The 19071-nt window shown below is 37.6% G+C and overlaps 1 protein-coding gene across 4 annotated transcripts in view; it reads left to right on the top strand.

The window, feature by feature from the left end:
• Positions 1-19071, top strand: part of mast1a (microtubule associated serine/threonine kinase 1a) — a 71408-nt gene that overhangs the window by 39362 nt on the left and 12975 nt on the right. For all 4 annotated transcript variants that reach the window (XM_008415141.3, XM_008415149.3, XM_008415174.3 and 1 more), the window contains 10 exons: positions 2766-2923; positions 5124-5199; positions 7511-7720; positions 7803-7904; positions 9688-9820; positions 11374-11441; positions 11618-11694; positions 14171-14379; positions 15104-15242; positions 15646-15778. In XM_008415141.3, the coding sequence (XP_008413363.1) occupies positions 2766-2923; positions 5124-5199; positions 7511-7720; positions 7803-7904; positions 9688-9820; positions 11374-11441; positions 11618-11694; positions 14171-14379; positions 15104-15242; positions 15646-15778 (1305 nt within the window). The remainder of the gene's footprint in view (positions 1-2765; positions 2924-5123; positions 5200-7510; positions 7721-7802; positions 7905-9687; positions 9821-11373; positions 11442-11617; positions 11695-14170; positions 14380-15103; positions 15243-15645; positions 15779-19071) is intronic.

The following is a 19071-nucleotide window of genomic DNA, read 5'->3' as shown; positions in this document are numbered from 1 at the left end:
AAAAGTTTTGCATCATTCTCATGCATATATTTGTTCTATTCAGAGAATTCATTTGCATATATTTTAAAGACTTAAGCATGATCGCTATGGGTGAATCCATGTTCTGAAGATACATGGTTTCGTTGTTTTGCTTTAAAATGATTACATGCCACAGTTACAGCTGAATGCTGTGGATACACAAACATGTTCGCTCGAGCGTTCTTTGACTTTGTGCTCTCTTCAATGAGTCCTGAGTAATTTTCTTCTCAAAGCTTTTGACTCACAAGAACATGCAACGCATGTAAAGCAGAGCTAAAAATATCTAATCAGTTGCTAAGATATGATCGACCTGGCTTAGCTGCAACTCATATCTTAGCGTTTCAGGAAAAAAAATAAAAGTGCAGCTGAGGTAATTGAAAGGAAATGTAACCAATCGTTGTGTTTGCAAGTGGTTTCTCTTTTCATCTCTAAATCTCCAGAGAGGCAGCGAAAGATGATAAAAGGAGCCAACTGAGACAAAATGAAAGAGAGGGAGTTAGAGATGAAATATGATTTCAGGCAAACAGGGAGACTAAAACAGCGTTCGGCTCAGTCTGAATTCAAGATGTTCGAAACATAAGAGGCTTCTGTCAGAGACAAACACTGCCAAGGCACATTTTTTTTTTTTAAATTGTCCATTTAGGAAATGGACTGTAATGCGAGGGAAGCTCAGGTGGATGTGTCAACTCACAGTCCACTCGCAGTGCGTTTATTTATATCCGGGAGAAAATCACCGCCTCTGCATCCTTTCTGCTTATTCCTCATAATTTCTGCACTGCAACAACAAGGTAATTCACTCCACTGACTCTTTTTTTTATTGAAGCTGAAGATATCTGCTCTGTCTCTCCAAATTCTTTGTACCTCCAACACACCTCTCCAGCCTTTCCACCCCGTCATTACTGCTCTGCTGGTTCTGACATGGGCCATTATTCGCTTGATTAGCTACAGTGGGACACTTGCATACTAACCAGAAACGACGTGAGGAGAACTCTTGTGTTTAAAAGGGAGTTTTTCTTTATATATATATATAAATATATATATAAAAGAAGAGCTGCTATAAATTCATTCAACATACCAAATCACAATTGTCATCACAATCTCTAAGGACTGTTTGGCTGCAGTAATTGGTAGTATATGTATTTAGTTTTGTAAAGCTTTGATTGATCAGTGAACAGTCAGAGGTTTTCCCAGGATGATCTAAAGTCAGGCGCAGACAGATCTATTGATCTGAATTGGCTCTGAGCTGGAGTCCAGTACATCTTGCAGATATTTGCTTGTTTTTGACCTTAAGCATTTTCAACTATAAACAGTCCCTTGCAAAAGCATCTGGTTGAGCTTTTCCATGTTCTTTGACATCACCAAAAGAACCTCTATGTATTTTATTGTGACTTTGTGTGGCACACAAACACAAATCAGTGCTTGGATAAAGATGTGCTTGGAGTTACTGTCTGGTACAATATGAATCTTCCCACTAGTTGCAAGTACTTTGCACCTTCTAACAAGTTTTATTATTGACTTTTATTTAGCTCTGTCCGTCTTTCCTGTTTCTGCTGAAGAAAAGTATCTAAACAGCATGATTCTCCCACCTTTTGGGTCAGTGAAGTTGTGCCACAAACTTCTTAGATTTAACTGCGGTGTAAAATCTCGATGGGGTGTGAATACTTTTGCAATGCATTGGATTACTGCAGTGAAGCAGAGTGTGCTGTCCTGGTGGGCTGCAGCAGCTGCCATCCTGCAGGGCTGTTGAAACGGAAATAGTTTCGTGGTAAATCAGTGCTTAGCTGGGTGCGGTGACAGAGGCACCTATATTAACTCCAAATCCAAAGATTTTCCTGCAGAAAGTTGCATCATGCCATCGTGATCAGCACCTTTTTCTTGTTTTACTGCTTTAAATTGTGTCAGTGTGAATCTGTGTGTATCCAAAATCAATAAAACCTCATCGAAATGCTACAAAGTCTTGAAATTGACTGCTAGGTGATCCAACTGTGCTCCTCGTATAGAAAGTCATTATAGATGGAGTGAATAGAAATGCTCACAGAAACTCTTTGAAATACGAGGTCGATACTAAACATATCTTTTCTATATTGATCGTTATATTAAATAAATTTTCTATGAAATTATCTGTGTGTCCAAGAATGTCCTAATTAATGTAGTCCTGTCAGCTCTTCTCTAAGCTGAGCATTAACTGGATTTTTGTAGCAGAAATGATTGTGACCAACGCTAGCCTTGAAGTCCCGACGGGAGATGTGTTCATTAAGCTTCACATTGATCCAGGCCATTTTCCACTCCTGTGCAGAAGAAAATTCTTTTGTTTGAGCCCAAACGGTGTTACCTTCACCTCCCAGTGCTATCAAACACTTAAAGCAGCAAGTCAACTTCTACTTTAAGTTACATTTTTGAGGGGCTGAGGTCTTTCTGATGTTTTCTAGGCTACTGAAGTTGGCTGTGCTCCTACACAAACCCTTTCAGTGCTGTATTTTCTCCACCTCTCGTAGTTGCTTTTCTTCTACTTAGTCGCGTCTTTCAATCAATTCTCTACCCACACACATCATGCTGTGCTTTCTTCTTTTCTTTTTTTCCCTTTTCTTTTCTTTTTGATGTGGTCTTTGTTATCTCTGGGTATCTATTTTTAAACTTTTGATGTTTTTCCTACAAAGCCTTTAAAAAAAAAAGTCAGAGAAAAAGCAGGTCACTTTAACCCCTCTCTTTTTTTTCCTTTCTTCTTTCTGTCTCTGATCCCTCTCCAGTCATCCAGTTCCTCTCAGGAGCGTCTGCACCAGCTGCCCTTTCAACCAACCATGGATGAGCTGCACTTCCTGTCCAAGCACTTTGGCAGCACAGAGAGCATCACAGACGATGACGGGCGGCGTTCGCCACACGTGCGACCTCGCTCCAGAAGCCTCAGGTACGAGAGCTGCAGGTCAAAGAAAACATGTCGAGACTGGAGTTGTCGCCGGTTCTAGATGGAAGGCCTCTGGTTCTCTAGACTCACATCTCAGTTAGTTTTCATGGACAACCTACGTCCCTATGAAAGGCAGATAATCTTACTTAACAGATTATGGACATGCAGACTTCAGAAACTTGCAGCTGCCAAGTACTGACATATAAAGATGTTATTTCTTACAAACAAAGGTGGAAGAAGATAGAAAAGCATTTTTAAGTGCTCACTTGCTTATATCCCAGTGGAACGATCTTATGCCAAGTGGTGGAGGTAGAACAGATGAAAACCAAGAAAACAAGTCTACATTAAAAAATGCTGCTTAATTTAAAAGGGGTACAGAAGTCTATTTTTATAAAGGGTAGGGTTCTTCTTAGAGCAATATTTGTGTTCGTATCAATCATTGTTGTAACCTTTGAAAAGAGAGATTTTTAGGGACACCTTGTAAATAAAGGGATGGAAACTGCACTTGGGGCTGCACAGTGGCGCAGTTGGTAGAGCTGTTGCCTTGTAGCACGGAGGTTCTGGGTTTGATTCCCGGCCCCGGTCTTTCTGCATGGGGTTTGCATGTTCTCCCTGTGCATGCGTGGGTTTTCTCCGGGTACTCCGGTTTCCTCCCACAGTCCAAAATCATGACTGTTAGGTTAATTGGCCTTTCCAAATTGCCCCTAGGTGTGAGTGTGTGTGTGCGCATGGTTGTGTGTCCTGTGTGTCTGTGTTGCCCTGCGACAGACTGGCGACCTGTCCAGGGTGACCCCGCCTCTTGCCCGGAACGTTAGCTGGAGATGGGCACCAGCAACCCTCCCGACCCCACTGAGGGACAAGGGTGAAAGAAAATGGATGGATGGAAACTGCACTTGAAAATTCCCTAAAAAGAGTAAATGTTAATTGTTGTTAATTAACATTTTGATTGGCTGTAGGTTTAAAATGTACCAGTCAGAGCTTTGTAGCTGACTTCAGGTTTCCAGTTAAGCTTTCCCCTGCCGTTTTGTACATGAAAAAGTCAGGAATGTAACAACCAAAAACATAGAACCCAAAACTGCTACAGAGCTAAATGACCATCTCTATTGTAGCAGTCTGAATGAACAGCAGCCATTTCTGTGTAGACAGTAGTTTGCTTCTTCTTATTTGGTCTTTTGTTTGACTTCTATTGATATTGAAATCATTCTTCTTCCTTCAGCATTAACTTCCACACCAAAGGGTGTTTTGGTTAGAGATAGGTGTGGTGCATTTTCTGATCAGATTGAATTTTGAGTTTTCAACCAGCTGCTTGGTCAGTTTGTGTACATAGAAATCTAGTAGTATTAAACTACAGTGTCCCCCTGTTTCTTATTGCTGTGTGATGATTTTGTATTAAATCTGTTTCTGGCGGTTAATGGGGATTGTAATAAAAAGCATTACAGAAGCGGAGTGCATTGAATTTCTGATGACTTTATTAACATAATGGACCAAAACAACATTCATAAAATGAAGTAGAGCAAAAAGAAAAAACTCTCTTTAAGTGTAAATTAGAAGATAGCATCTGTTAACTTCTTTTGTTTTGCTGTATTTTTGCCTGATTCTCTCAGTAAGAGCTGCTCCAGAATATTCAGTTGTGTGACAAAGTGTTTGCCCCCTTCCTGATTTCATATTTTTATGCCGTTTTGTCACAGTTAGGTGTTAATTTTTTTGGATTTCTTCCTGATGTGTTGCTTTTGTGGATCTTTTGGTGTACTTCACTTTGTCATCCAAGTCATATTTAAATGTCTTAACCCTTGTATGTCGAAATGGGGTCCAACCTACCCCACACACGTAAAACATGTATCATTTTCCATAGATCTCTTTGTTTGCCTCAGTCCTCGCACGCGCATGGGTTAATTGAGAACCAGTGTGGCAGTAATCAGGCTCATCTGTGGCTAGAGACACTGAACTTAGGTGTGCTAAGTCACAGTTAAGTTATGTTTTTGAGGATTTCTTTTCTTCCTTAATAATAAACGTCTTAATTTAAAAACTGCATTTTGTGTTTACTTTACTTATATTTAAATTGGTTTGATGTTCTAAAGCACTTTTAAGTGTGACAAACATGCAAAAAAAAAAGAAAAAAATGAAAATGAGGAAGGAGGTAAACACTTTTTCACACCACTGTATGTGTATATTACTCTCCTGCTGTCTGTGTTTGTCTCCTCAGCCCAGGGCGCTCTCCATCCTGCTATGACAATGAAATTGTGATGATGAACCATGTCTACAAGGAACGCTTCCCCAAGGTCAGGCTCACACAAACCTTACCCAAACACACACGCACACACATGCACCCCCCCCCCCCCACACACACACACACGCATTCATTTAACATACGGCGCAATGGTCAAGTCTTACCTCCAGATAAAACATCTCTTTTTTTAACAGGAATCATGCCTTTCAAGAACACAGATACCAATTATTTTAGCAAGAAGCAACAGATTCAATCTTAAAAACCTTTCAAGAAAACACATTTAAGATTTTTTTTTGTCTTAGCGTTGGCATACAGTCACACTCATTCAATAGGAAGTTGTGGGGTTACAGTAGATTAAATAAAATGCCGAATGACAGACGACTCAGTATAAACACCTTTTATCCATTTCACGTGTTAAAGGATCGGTTAATTTGTTTACATTATAAGCTTGACTTTAGTTGAGAATGAGCTAATTTGACCTCAAGATGAAAAGTAGAATATCGTCTCACAGGCTGTGCTGATGTATTTCCAGTGCTACTGCACACAGCTGCTGCTGTTTATGTTGCCCACATGAGTCATTTATAACATTCAGCAACAAGCCGCCACTGCAGCGAGTTCTCTATCATCATTATCAAACAGCAGAAAGCGTGCAAGTGATTATTTTATAAAGCTCACATTAAAGTGATTATTTGTTACATTAACCAAAAAAAAAAAAGACAATTTATAAAATCCTGCCTCCAACAGCTGAGGATGATATTGGGAAAATATAATGTCAGTAGTTGTGGATTTCCTGTGTAAAACCATAGCTCTTTAGAAATAGATAGGATTTAGCATCAAGGCCAAATTTTTATACAAATATTATTTAATTTGTGACATTTTTCCAACTTGTGTCAAGTTCAGTTGACATTTATTGATTAGGACATGAAGTTCACTCAGTCTTACACTGCTTAGCCAAATGTAAAGATTGTATGTTTTGTGTAAAAGGTACAAAACAATGGACTTCATTTATCTTGGTATCTAAGTAGATTTGAGTAATTATGGAGATGAAGCATAAAAAGAGCTCGGTTTATGTATACATTTAAATATATTTACTTCAGACTTTTAAATAAATGTTATATTCGTAATGACATACATTGTAGAAGCATCTAGAAGAATGACGGGAAAAATGAGAAGCAGTTTCTGAATCCTGTGTTTAAACATTGTTGCCATTTTTATTGCAGCTGGATGAGACAGAATAATGCAATGCATGTTTACATAGTGGGCTTAAGATTAAAGTTCTTCACACTTCTTTGTTTCTCACCACAGCAGCTTCTTAAGTTAGTCAGCTGTAGAAAATATTGCAGGTAATTATGTAAATCTGGTATGTTGAGGCATAGAAGGTCTAAAACATGCAGTGTTGAAAGCTTTGAGCACTAAACACTGCTTTTAATGGTAATTGCTTACCTTAAATTTGGCATTATTCAGGTTTGGGTTCTTCAGTCTGAGTTCCAAACACAAGATTTTGGCCTAATTCATCTGAGAATATTATTTGTCCTGTAAATGCCACTAAATCTCACATTAGTGTCTCCTGTAAAGCTCAGTCAAATGCTTACATTCTCATACCTTCACTGTTTATTTATAGAGAACCCTTGTGAATACTTACATTCAGCTGACCTCCACTGAAGTGCAGAGCACACTGCAAGAACAAAGAGAAGTATTGATATTTTGTGAAAAGGGGATCCTAAGATGCTCAGTCAATCAAACTCTTTTGGTTGCTGTTCAAAAGCTTTTCACAGCTGAGGGAGCAGACAGGCACGAGACAGGCGTCCTGGTTTCTGTTTCCATCAGAGACTTGGACCTGACTTCAGTTTGCACTTCAAACGCAAGAGTACCTAGACTGACAGAGGAACAGCCAATATTAATATAATTTATGTTTAATGTGGTCATGGTAAAAAGAAAGTCTTTTTTTCTAATTGTTTGATCATATGCTGAAGCTGCTATGAAAATATTCTGCTCTGAATCTGTACAAAAACGTAAAACATATTAAACAGTGTCATAATTACTGAAAGGAAATGAAGTCACAATGTGTATTTATCTGAAAATGTGATTAGATATCCTTATTCAGTTGCTTGTAGAATCATATTTTTCAGCACAAACATGACTTCCTGCCTGACTTTAACTCTTAATTGTCTCTCGAATTTTGACTTAAATGTCTGCATTTCACATAGGGTTGTGAGGATTTGCTCATTCAAACGCACGCCGTGCAACAACTGTCGTGGAATATACTTTAATAGAAGAATCTTTCACTTCTGAAACTGTACAGAAGTGTGCAGTCAAGGTTCTGCTGCATTATAGTCTAACACATCACACATGTTCCCACAAAGGCCACGGCTCAGATGGAGGAGAGGTTGGCAGAGTTCGTCCAGAACTACTCTCCAGAGAATGTGCTGCCGCTGGCCGACGGGGTCCTCAGTTTCATCCACCACCAGGTCGCCGAGATGTCCAGAGACTGCCTGACCAAATCACACGAGGGGCTGATTACAAGCGTTTACTTCCGAGAGCTGCAGGAGAATCTGGAGAAGCTGTTGCACGATGTGAGTTACGCGTGAATCATAAAGATGGAGATAACTGCTGACTTCATATCTCACCTAACGTCATCCTGTCTTTCTTTGCCAGGCTTATGAGCGCTCAGAGAGTTCAGAGCTCACCTTTGTCACTGAGCTTGTCAAAAAGCTCTTCATCATCATATCTCGTCCTGCAAGGCTGCTGGAGTGTTTGGCAAGTTCCTTCTGACCATATATATGTTCCTTTTAATCAGTTTGGTTAGTTGGTTAAAAAAAAAAAAAGTGTTATAAATTTGCAGGGATTTATTAATGTTAAGATGAAAAAATAAAAATCATTAGTAATAATCAATGCTTCCTGTTATCTGCTGAAAGTGCTGCTCTTTTATTTCCTTGCAATAAACCCTTCAAGCAAACAGTGGAGAAACTGTTTAGTTTGAAATAGTTTCTTACATCTGTAAGAAATTTCAACCCTCGGTAAAAGCGTCAGTTTAGATTTACTGACAAATTCCAGTCACCTACCAATCCCCCCTAAGCATCTTTACACTCACTCTGCATATCAGTTTCTTATTAGAATTACATAAATTATAATAGGCCTAATAAGCTTTTTCCTGCATAAAATCACTAAACAGTTCATTAGCTGAACATTGTTGCATGTTATCTGTAGCAATTCTCCAGTTGTGATACTCATTTTGCATGTGTCGTTGCATTTTGAACTAGATTCCAGGGTTTATTTGTCGCTTTTCATTAAATAGCAGTATTTTCATCGCATGATATGTTGGGAACATATAAATGTGTTGTATTATGCAGTAGAGGTCAGGGTCTTGTTAAAACTGTGTCATTCGGTGTATCACAAACGCTCCGCTGCCGCAGCATATATACTTAATCCTCCAGGATATATTTTTTTACTTATCTGCAAACTGTGAAGATATATGGAAATTGGAATATTCCTTCCTGCTGTACCTGGCTGTCCTCTCAGAATCAAATCTGCCCTGTTAGATGGAGCCGTGTCCTTGGCATGCTGATGCATATTTCGCCTGAAATTATCTAGGAATAACACCAGTTGTTGTGCACATATAAGGTCTAACCACACCTGCATATCTGCTCGCTGATTGATGGCCTCCACTGTTCATCAGCAAAGGGGCCTGGCTCCTAAACCCTCCGGCTCATCTTTCCGTTGTCAGGGCAACCGTCAGGAGAGGTCGATAGGGTCAGTCAGGATGTGGCGGGGACTTCAGATCCTCATGGCTCCGAGGTTGGAAAGGAGAATACTCACACTGATAAAGTGTTGTCCGTGGCTGTGGAGTTCATTTAGCATTCAGGTCAGTTACAAAGTCTGATTTGTTGAAAATGTCACAGAGCTGCTAGCTGCCGGAATATTATCCCCCAGCAGAGGAAGTGATCAGAAAACCAGGTTAATTCCTTCTCCTCTGGACTGGAGGAGCAAAGATGAGAAAGCGTGGACGGAAATGATCCAACCTGCCTTCGGCTTTCCAATCAAAATGTTTTCCCTGCAACAAGAATGAAACTGAGTCCCACATAAAAGCCGTTCCAGTTGAAAAAGGGAGGATTTTGACAAGAAAAAGGGAGCAATTTAAAGTGCACAGGAGTGTTGGTGCTGATTGTGTAGTGGAATAGTTATGCCTCCACAACTCTAGTGCATTCTTTTAAATGAGCAAAAATATTACTTGTATGATGTTGCTCTATCCTTCCTCCTTGTGTACGTTTTCCTTCTTTCAGTTCTTACTGTTACTGGCACTTCCACAATATTTTAAACCTCTTCTAGAAATGTCTTCATTGCATTTATAGCTTTAGTTTCTTATACTTAAAAGTGAATGTAAACAACTGTAAACTCTGTAAAACCTAAAAATAGGGTTCTTGCTCGTAGGATTGGTTCTTCAAATAAATGCTCAACTAGTTTCTGTCTTTCTGTCATGAATACATCTGTGTGTTTACTGTTTATATTGATTTCTCTTCAACATTTATCCATCCAATGACAGGAGTTCAATCCAGAAGAGTTTTACCATCTGCTGGAGGCTGCAGAGGATCACGCCAAAGAGGGACAACTGATGAAAGCTGACATCCCCAGATATATCATCAGTCAACTGGGACTGACCCGAGATCCTCTAGAAGGTAAAAGAAAGAACAAATAGTTTTTATCTTTTCGCACAATGTTCTGCCTGAAGCAATGCACACGGAATTTTTATTTTTTTTTCCAGTTTGGAGACAGGCTTTAATAGTTTCAATTTATTTCCTGAAGTTAAATCCAAGGATCAATACCACTCTTTTAGGTGCTGAGCTTTATCTTGGAGATGAGCAAATAATTCACCGTAAACACTTAAAATTGTTGGAAAGGTGAAGGAAATGCACCATGAAGCTCAACTTGCGGTAAAAAGCACCTGAGGATAAAAAGCTCACTTGTTATCAGTGAGTGTACAGACCAAAATAAGAAACGTGGTACGTTTGGGGTGAGATAAAGACAGATTATCTGTTTTAGTGATTTCTGCAGGGAGCAGCTCTATTCTGTATCATGCTGAATGTTTGATAGCCAGATTTTTTCATGGTTTATATCTGGGAACTGAGATGATCCTTTAAAAAGTTACATTTTGTATGTTGAAAAAAGTTTTTCATCAGTATTTTGCTGAAAGATCCGCTGACAGTCCAGTCTCCAGATTATTCATTTGAAATCTCCTGATGTTTCAACTCTGATGAACTTAAAAAGTAAAATATACATTAACAAAATGCTTCATTTCATTTAAAGAGGTGGTTAGGGGAAATAACTGATAAAAACAGTTATTACCTAAAATTATTTCTTTTTCCAACACTAAATAAATGTACTCAATTTAATGGTTGTATTGATAAAGAAAATTAGGAATGAGATTGCAACAGTGTGTATAAGGATGTTTTGAATAGGACTGTCTGTTTTAACAGTAACATTTGCTGGGTAATAGTGTGTAAACCTTGCTCTCTCTTACATTTATGGTGAGTTAATTTGAGCCCTCACACTCAAAGTTTTGTTCATTTCTGGTGAACTGCTCCTTTTGTATTCCTTTAGGAGCTTTAGTGATTTAATGTGACAGAATAACTCACTAAGAAATAACCACATGGCTTTATTTCTGACTGAGTGAGATACTTTATTTTAGTTAATCTTTGTTAATAATGTGCCACTTGATGTCTTATCCTGCACAACCCTTAGCACCTACAATGTCACGCACAAGCATGCATGCACACCCACATAGCCGCTTGCACGTTCTTACTTTCACACTATTGTTTCTTCTCTTGGTTTCTTAGCGACGAATGACAAGCCTTTCAGTCTGAAACAGAAAACTCACTAATTACGTGATTCTCTCCTCTGTGACTTTTATCTACAATCAATTGATTAACCACAGCGAAGCGTTGTCGGGGCTTTGGAAACTAAATTCTCATTCAATTATTTCTCTGCCACGTCAAAACTGTGGCACAATCGGAGGATTTAACCAGCTGTCACACAGAAAATGCAGGAACGTTAACCGTTAGTTGGCAGCGCTGCCGATGAGGAGGGAGAACAAAACAGGGAGGAAGGAGAGCTGAAGAAAATAGCACCACTTAAAAGGAGGACATTTTGGTTGCCAAAACAAAGTGGGATATATGTGGCTTCTTATCATTATAATGCCGCTTTTGTTTGAAACAAACATGTTTCTCTACAGAAATTGTGAGCCTTGACAGCTATGACAGTGAGGGTCCACACACTCCAGAGACGGATGACTCAGCAGAGGTGAGGAACTCACAAAGAAACATCCACCCGACGCTCCTGTTTCATATCAGCAGTCACACACATTTCACATGAACGTCCCTACAGACTAGCATAAAAACTTGGACAGTCAGCTGTTGCAAAAGAAATTGCTTACGTTACTGTTTGAGTTGTGATTTCAAGTTGTTGGATGTTTTCAGGGAAAAGGCAAATCCATCAAGCCACCCTGTGAGGAAGACTTTCAGACCATCAAACTGATAAGCAATGGAGCTTATGGGTAAGTAAAGGATTTGTACCTCATTGAGTCTGCACAGAACGGACGTCACATCTGCTTAAGCTATATAAAGTCCTTAGGGGATAAAATCTGGAGAGTTTTTAAAAGCTTTAAAAAGCTAGTTTTTAAAGGTATAAAAATGAGACCATTAATAATCTTTTTTTCCCTCCTCTAATGTGGCATATTGTTTACTTCTTAGAAGGAAAAGTAATTAAACTGTTGGAGGGTGACATAAAAATGTTAATGAAGAAGCTGCCACAAGGCTACTTCAGGTGACTCCAAGCATTTCCTGTCGGATTTAGTTTAGTTTCGCATTGAACTTTTTTCTATTGAAGCCAGTCATTTGGTGATATGAATTGGTGGATATAGTTTTTCTTAGGTTAAGTTGTTTTTTTTAAGCATAGTATATGTTTTGAAATTGTGGAGAAAAAAAAGATGTAGCTTGATTTATTGGACGATTATAACACATTGTTCCAGAAGATTTTAGGAGAACACAACCAGTGCTGGTTGGAAACTCATGCAACTATTTCAGTGTTTGTCTCTTGGCAGTCTTTGCTGACCTTTTTCTAGCTCATCTTTCTTTCCCTTACATACATTATGCAGTGATTTTTTGTGCCCTTCTGCTGCCTTCATACAATGGTATCCATTTATTTGTGACTTCTGTACAAACTGGGGCGTTTACATATCGGCAAATGTGTCAACTCGCAGTAAAAAGCACCTGAGGATAAAAAGCTCACTTGTTATCAGTGAGTGTACAGACCAAAATAAGAAATGTGGTACATTTGGGGTACCAAATCTGTAGGTTAAAAAGTTCAACCTACAGATGAACTTTTTAAAGGATTTGATTTTAATTAAGACTGAATGTTGAAATTGTATCAAAAAGTGTTTTAACAAAGTAACAATGTAACGCACAGATAAATGTAACCGGCTTATTGCAGTGTTTCTTTTTCATTAAACTTCTCTAAGTTTATTAATTTTTTTCTTTTTCAGCTTAACTGTTGAATAATGCAAGATATCACTTTATCACTTTACAGCAGAAACTAGAGGATTTAATACGAGTGTGTTCACTTTTTAGTTCCCCTCTAAAGCTAAACAGAATTGGGAATATTATCATTAGAGCATTTTTTTTAAAAACTATTTAAAATAGGATTTTAGAAAAAAGACAAAAAATATATATATAAATCAGTTCCACGTTTTAAATATTAAAATGTCCAATATTTTGGTCAATCATAGAACACTTTATTGTTAGGTAACAAAAACTCAGATGATCTATGCTTCTCAGCCCTGCTAAGTTTGTTATACTTCACATTCTGTTTAGCCAAAATGAAGATAACTACTTTTAGATTGCTAAATATTTAATATATTTTAACAGCTGAAATGTCACAAGCCAATATTTCTCAAACTAAAAACATAAACTCCTAAGATAAAAGGTTTATCGGTACCCCAGCTCTTTCTGCTCCTAACTGTCTGGAGCTGTGATATTTTATAGGTAGAAATAATAGTGTCTTTATAAAACTTAAAGTACCACTAAGTCTGTGGATTTGCACATTTTTAATTCAGTTATGTCTGTCAGTGTCTGAATGATATGTGAGACGAAACATTTTTGGCATGGCAATTTTTTTTATCTTGCCCTCCTTTGCTCTATCAATATTTAAAAGGGAAGGAAGTCAAAATCCATGGGATTTAGATTGGACACATTTTATTGGGTTCATGTCAGGCATCTGTTCAGGGAATGGCTTTTTCATTTCTTTGAAAGTATGTTACATAATTTTAAATGGATTCAGGAAATAATATGCCCATAGGGATTTAAAATAATGAATAACATATAGTGTCATTTTTATCCTGACCTGCACAAGCTGCTGCATGATAAAAGCTGCCTCAGGTGGCTCAGGGAGCAAGAACAGCACTGTCTCTGCAAAGCCTGCAGTAGACAGGAAACATATGTGTCATGGTTGAGGTAGGAAGGGATCCAAATGCAGAGATGTAGTGTAGCTGGTAAAACAGAGAACTTTACTAAAAAATAATAAATTGCAGAAAAAAAAAAGAGCAGAGACAGCAGGTCAAAGAGCGTAATGAACAAAATAATCAAGAAATGAGCAATGAAAGACCAGGAGCTTAAATACTGAGGCAGGGATAGAAAGTGACAGATTAACCAGCAAAACTGCAGGAAAACAGAGGAGGAAGACTAATATAATAAGACTCAAAGGATCTACAAACCAAAATGGAAAGACTTGTTGATAATCTAAATACATTTAAATGCACAAAGAACAGAACAACTAAGAAACTCAGTAATGAACTCATATCTGTGTTCATTATTGTTGTTGAATAAGGGAAGACCTAAAGCACAAAAATAAACAAGCAAACGATTAAAAACACAAAACAAAAGCAAAACACCCCAGTATCATGACAAAATGCACACAAGTTTAAAAACTATTTTCTGTCTCGCTCCTCTTCCCTTGTTCTCCGCTCCTCTTTGCAGTGCCGTCTACCTGGTGCGGCACAGAGAGACACGTCAGCGATTTGCCATGAAGAAGATCAACAAGCAGAATCTGATACTAAGGAACCAGATCCAGCAAGCATTTGTGGAGAGGGACATCCTCACCTTCGCAGAGAACCCCTTCGTTGTGTCCATGTTCTGTTCCTTCGAAACGCGCCGCCATCTCTGCATGGTCATGGAGTACGTGGAAGGTAACTGGATCAGAGCTGCTTTATGTCACATACACAGGTTGTGTGGTTTACTTCTGAACTCTCATTTATTAAAGCCAAATGTTGTCAACTGGACCGAATCCTTGATCTCCCTCACAAATCACTCCGGAAAACTTCAAACGGTCCAGAATCAGCTGCCCGTATCATTACTAAAAGCCCCCTCATTTTCTCACATCACCCCAGTTTTACAGCATCTTCACTGGCTTCTGGTCATAATCAGAATCCAATTTAAAATACCGCTGAACACCTTCAAAGCCGTCCATAACATCTCCCCTCCTTATCTGTCTGATCTCCTGCGCATCACCGCTCTTTCACGCTCCCTTTGCTCTTCCTCTTCTATCCATCCCACTGTTTCCTCTGACTCTCTCAGCACCATGGGAACTCTGGAACTCTCTATCTGCAGATATTCTCAATATACTCTCTTTGTACTTTTAAAACACAACTCAAAACACATCTATACAACTTGGCCTTTTCATTGTAATCTCTTGTTGGTTTCTTGTTTTTTCTTTCTTTTTCTTGTGTATTTTTTTCTTGTAAATGCTCTTAGCTGTCTTGTAAGGCACCAACAAATAAAATGCTTATTTTTATCATTAAAAATTCCATATAGATTCAGTTCTTTGGATTTGTGGATTGAGCCTAAACTGTTTTTCTGTAACAAAATGATAAAAGTCACTGTTGTTTAAAAAAGCTGCTTGTTTTTTCTCAGGAGGTGACTGTGCCACTTTGCTGAAGAACATCGGCGCTCTGCCTGTAGAGCTAGCGAGGATGTACTTTGCTGAAACCGTTTTGGCCTTGGAGTATCTGCATAATTATGGTATTGTTCACAGAGACCTGAAACCTGACAAGTGAGTTCTTCATACTAAAGTAATGGCTTTCTTTAAATTTGTGTTTTCATGCCCTTCATGTTTTAAAGGTTATCCACTGGCTTTTAATAACCGGCTGAGAAGTGAATTAAAGTTTAATGTCGATGTTTATATATAAGTGACCATTGTGACTGATAAAAATTATCCAAAATCTTTTTTTAACTCAGCTTGAGAATTTTAAAGACAACCCTTTATTTATTTTTTTGTTACTTAGGGAAAAGCAGTAGCTAAAGCCCAAAAGAAAAGTTGAAACAGTGAACAGGGCAATATCCAAACATTTAAATTTATAAAATTAATAATAAAAAAAACATTAATGGCACAACCTCAAGAAAGTTTATTTTCCATTTCTCAACAGCGTTAATGCCTTTTCCCTGTTTCCTTGCAGTCTATTGATCACTTCCATGGGGCACATAAAGCTGACAGACTTTGGTTTGTCAAAGATGGGTCTAATGAGCCTCACCACCAACCTGTATGAAGGACACATCGAGAAAGACGCTCGGGAATTCCTTGACAAACAGGTACAGTCAGAAAAAGCCCTTATTTGAACATTTATTTAAAAGCTTCTCTCACACTGTTTTCTATCTTTCAACATATGTTTTCTACATGTGTTTCACATGAGCCTACATATGAGGAACATCAAGCCCGGCTTTATCTATGAAGATAAATTGTGTTCCTTATAAAGTTGTCAAAATAATAACATTTTAAAGTGCAAATCCTTAGAAAAATCTTTCATACTGAATACCATTTTTTAAAACCATGGCAATGTTGTTTTTTACAAATCAAAGGGTTCTTTGTAGATGAGAACAAATTATGATTAATTACAATGTACAATACAATTGCAACATTTCTGCCAACAGTCAAGACAAAAAAATGAGCACACAGCAAGACCTGAATGTGGATGAATGTGGTGGAAAATAATGAGAACATCTGGTGCCACAAGCACATTATTCCCAAGAAGTGACACTAGCTCTATTATGTTGTAATTTCTTCAAACACTCAGCATGTCGACATAAAACAAACACCACATCCAAGCCATACTAGAAATTGTGTTGAATTAAACTGACAATAACGGGTCATTGTCACAATATTTCAATACTTCAATGGTTTTTATAAGCAGTATCTGAAATTACACGTGTGCAAACAGTCACTCTGTCTGCTTTGGGAAGGTTTTGCAGGACAAACCCAGTTTAAAGGAATCCAAACTTTAATTGTTTGTATTGTAATATAATCTTTCTGTCATTGGAACTGAAATTATTATTTTTTAAATATGTGTTTTGTTGCTTCTGCTATACTAAATAGCATTAATGCACTTCACCTTCAAATTATTTTTGCTATTTTGTGCGTTTTTGTGTTTGTACCTTTAAAAGAAAAACTATATAAAGTTCTCCAGGCAACATTTAACTTGGTATCCTTCAGATTACGTGAAGCTCGGTATGTTGTCTGTCTGTCATGTTTACTGGGTTTTTTTGCCTGCATCATTCAGATTGTGCAAAAGATGAGATGTTCAGATGTTGCTTAGCAATTTAAAACATATTTTATCCCTTCCAGTCATTCATGAAAACTTTCCAAGTCATCCTCCTAAAACCAGTAAGCTCTTAAAACCTGCTACACAATGCCTCCTGTTGAGTTGCAGATACTGAATCATTTATGCTCTCCAGTTCCGACACAAATCAATTTTGCAATCAAATTTATTTAGTCTGTAAATTAAACTGTAATCAGTCATTCAGGCTGCATGGATTCTACAGGCGCCTGTTAGTCTGCCAGTAATCATCTCATATTTGTGGCTAGCACAGACCACTAATTTGCTTTTAAGTTTTTAATGGAGTCCCTTATTGAAGGGAAATGCCTCATTCAGTCGGCAGCAATGCCTGTCTTTATCAGACGGTGGGCACAAGTAGAAGCACTTACACCCTCACACAAGAGCATTCATTTATTACTCGGCAACAGATAGTCTAAAATTACACATTGATGAATAGCGTATGCTAAGTATGGCTTCGGAGCGTAACCATGACCATTTAAACACATCACAAGTGACTCGCTGAATGTCAGAGGACACCATGTTACCATTTTAATCCGATTAAATGTCCTTATTTTCACGACATTGTCATCAGGTCCAAAAAAAAAAACAACCTCCTCAACATATTTCAGTAGACGGGTCTTTTCCGGCTAGTCAGACACTGTTGTGGTCATGTATGGTTTTTCCACACGCTGACGCCTCAGTTTACTAAATGAGTAAATTGTTAAATCGCTAGTATGTCTTGTTTATTCAGACTTCAATTATCAAATCCAATAAACAACAACCCACGAGAGTCAATAGCAGAATGAGCTGTTTGGCATTGGCAGAGTGGTTTTGCCAAGCTTTTCCTGTGAACAACCCACACACTCAGCTCAGTTGCTAAACGCACCAGTGCATTCTCCTTACTAATGTGGCACCATTTAAAGGGAAACAAACAGACTTTCCAACGATATGTTATTGCCCAGAAGTATTTGTACAAAAAAGAAATGATAAACTAAACACAAATTTCCTTAGTCTTCATGCTAAGTTTACATGGATAATACAAGTATTTTTGGTGGAAAAAATAAGAAATCACTATTCCCAGAGGTAACATTAGTTATCTCCCATGGCCAGATTCTGCTTTTGTCTGCAGAACAGAGATGCATCTTTATTAAAAGCTGCTGGAATTGATTAAAATCCCGTTTACATAAAAAAAAGAAAAAGGAAAACAACAGGAAAACATTTTTATTTGTAAACAAGCTTCAAACTTTCTAGTTATCAATGAGGATTTATTGTTTTTGTCATTTTTCTCTCCATTGTCTGTTTTAAATGTTGCATTATTTTTTCCTGCTTCAGCTAAAATTGTGGACCACTAGAGATGTTTTTTTTTTTCCTGCCATTTGTGTAACAAGGTGTTCATGTGTTAGATGCTGAACTATTATTCATGTTTCAGAATAATAATTCGCACTCCTGACAGTGGAACATCTCTTCTGAAATACAATGATTCATTTTTATCTGTCAAAATTGACTCCCCTTGTCAAAGAAAACTTTTCAAAGGTTTTATTGATCTTAATGACATTGGAATAGAGGCATTCTAACAGTTTCAAGAAGAGAGAACATCTGAGTTCTTTTGACATTAAGGTTTATGTCTATTCCAACAAAATACTTAAAACCACGTTTGCCTCCTTAAATATTTTTTTCTTTATGCTTTATGTTTGTCCAGAGTGATCAATGTAAAAAAATATGTGTCCCATCTTTTGTTGTATTGCCTTGGCTTTGGATATGATGTGTTGCTTTTTTAGATGATTTAGCTGATATTATAATTTTTTTAAATAAATTTTTTGTCTTGCCAAAATAACACCCAAAAATATTGCTAGGACAGGAGTCACAGCTGAAATTGTGATTTAACAAAAACAATGATTTCCCACTGGGCCCGCTTCTGTCTCTTAATAAAATAAATCATGAAACTTCTTCTTGTGTTGACTCAGGTTCTCTTCGTCTGATATTGATATTCACATTTGTTTAATAATCTGAAACATTTAATTGTGACTGAAAAGCAAAAGAAGAAATCTGTTAGGTATTAAGTTATTTTTTTTTTCTCACACTATAGAACCTAATTTCAAAATCAACTCTGGATCCACCAAACCCTCCTACACAAAAAAATGTGTTTATTGGATAAATGACTTTCACAGAGTGAGTCAGACGGAGTTTAATTCAGTTTAAACATTTGCTTATTTACTGATGCGTCAACTTCTCAGGCACTATTTCTATAAATAAATGAATACAATTTATTTTGACTCTCACGTGATAAAAATA

The sequence above is a fragment of the Poecilia reticulata genome, chromosome 1 (genome assembly GCF_904066995.2).
Source record: "Poecilia reticulata chromosome 1, P_reticulata-male-v2, whole genome shotgun sequence".
Classification (NCBI taxonomy): domain Eukaryota; kingdom Metazoa; phylum Chordata; class Actinopteri; order Cyprinodontiformes; family Poeciliidae; genus Poecilia; species Poecilia reticulata.
The sequence above is the reverse complement of the archived record's forward strand: the minus strand, read 5'-3'. Positions and strand labels throughout refer to the sequence as shown.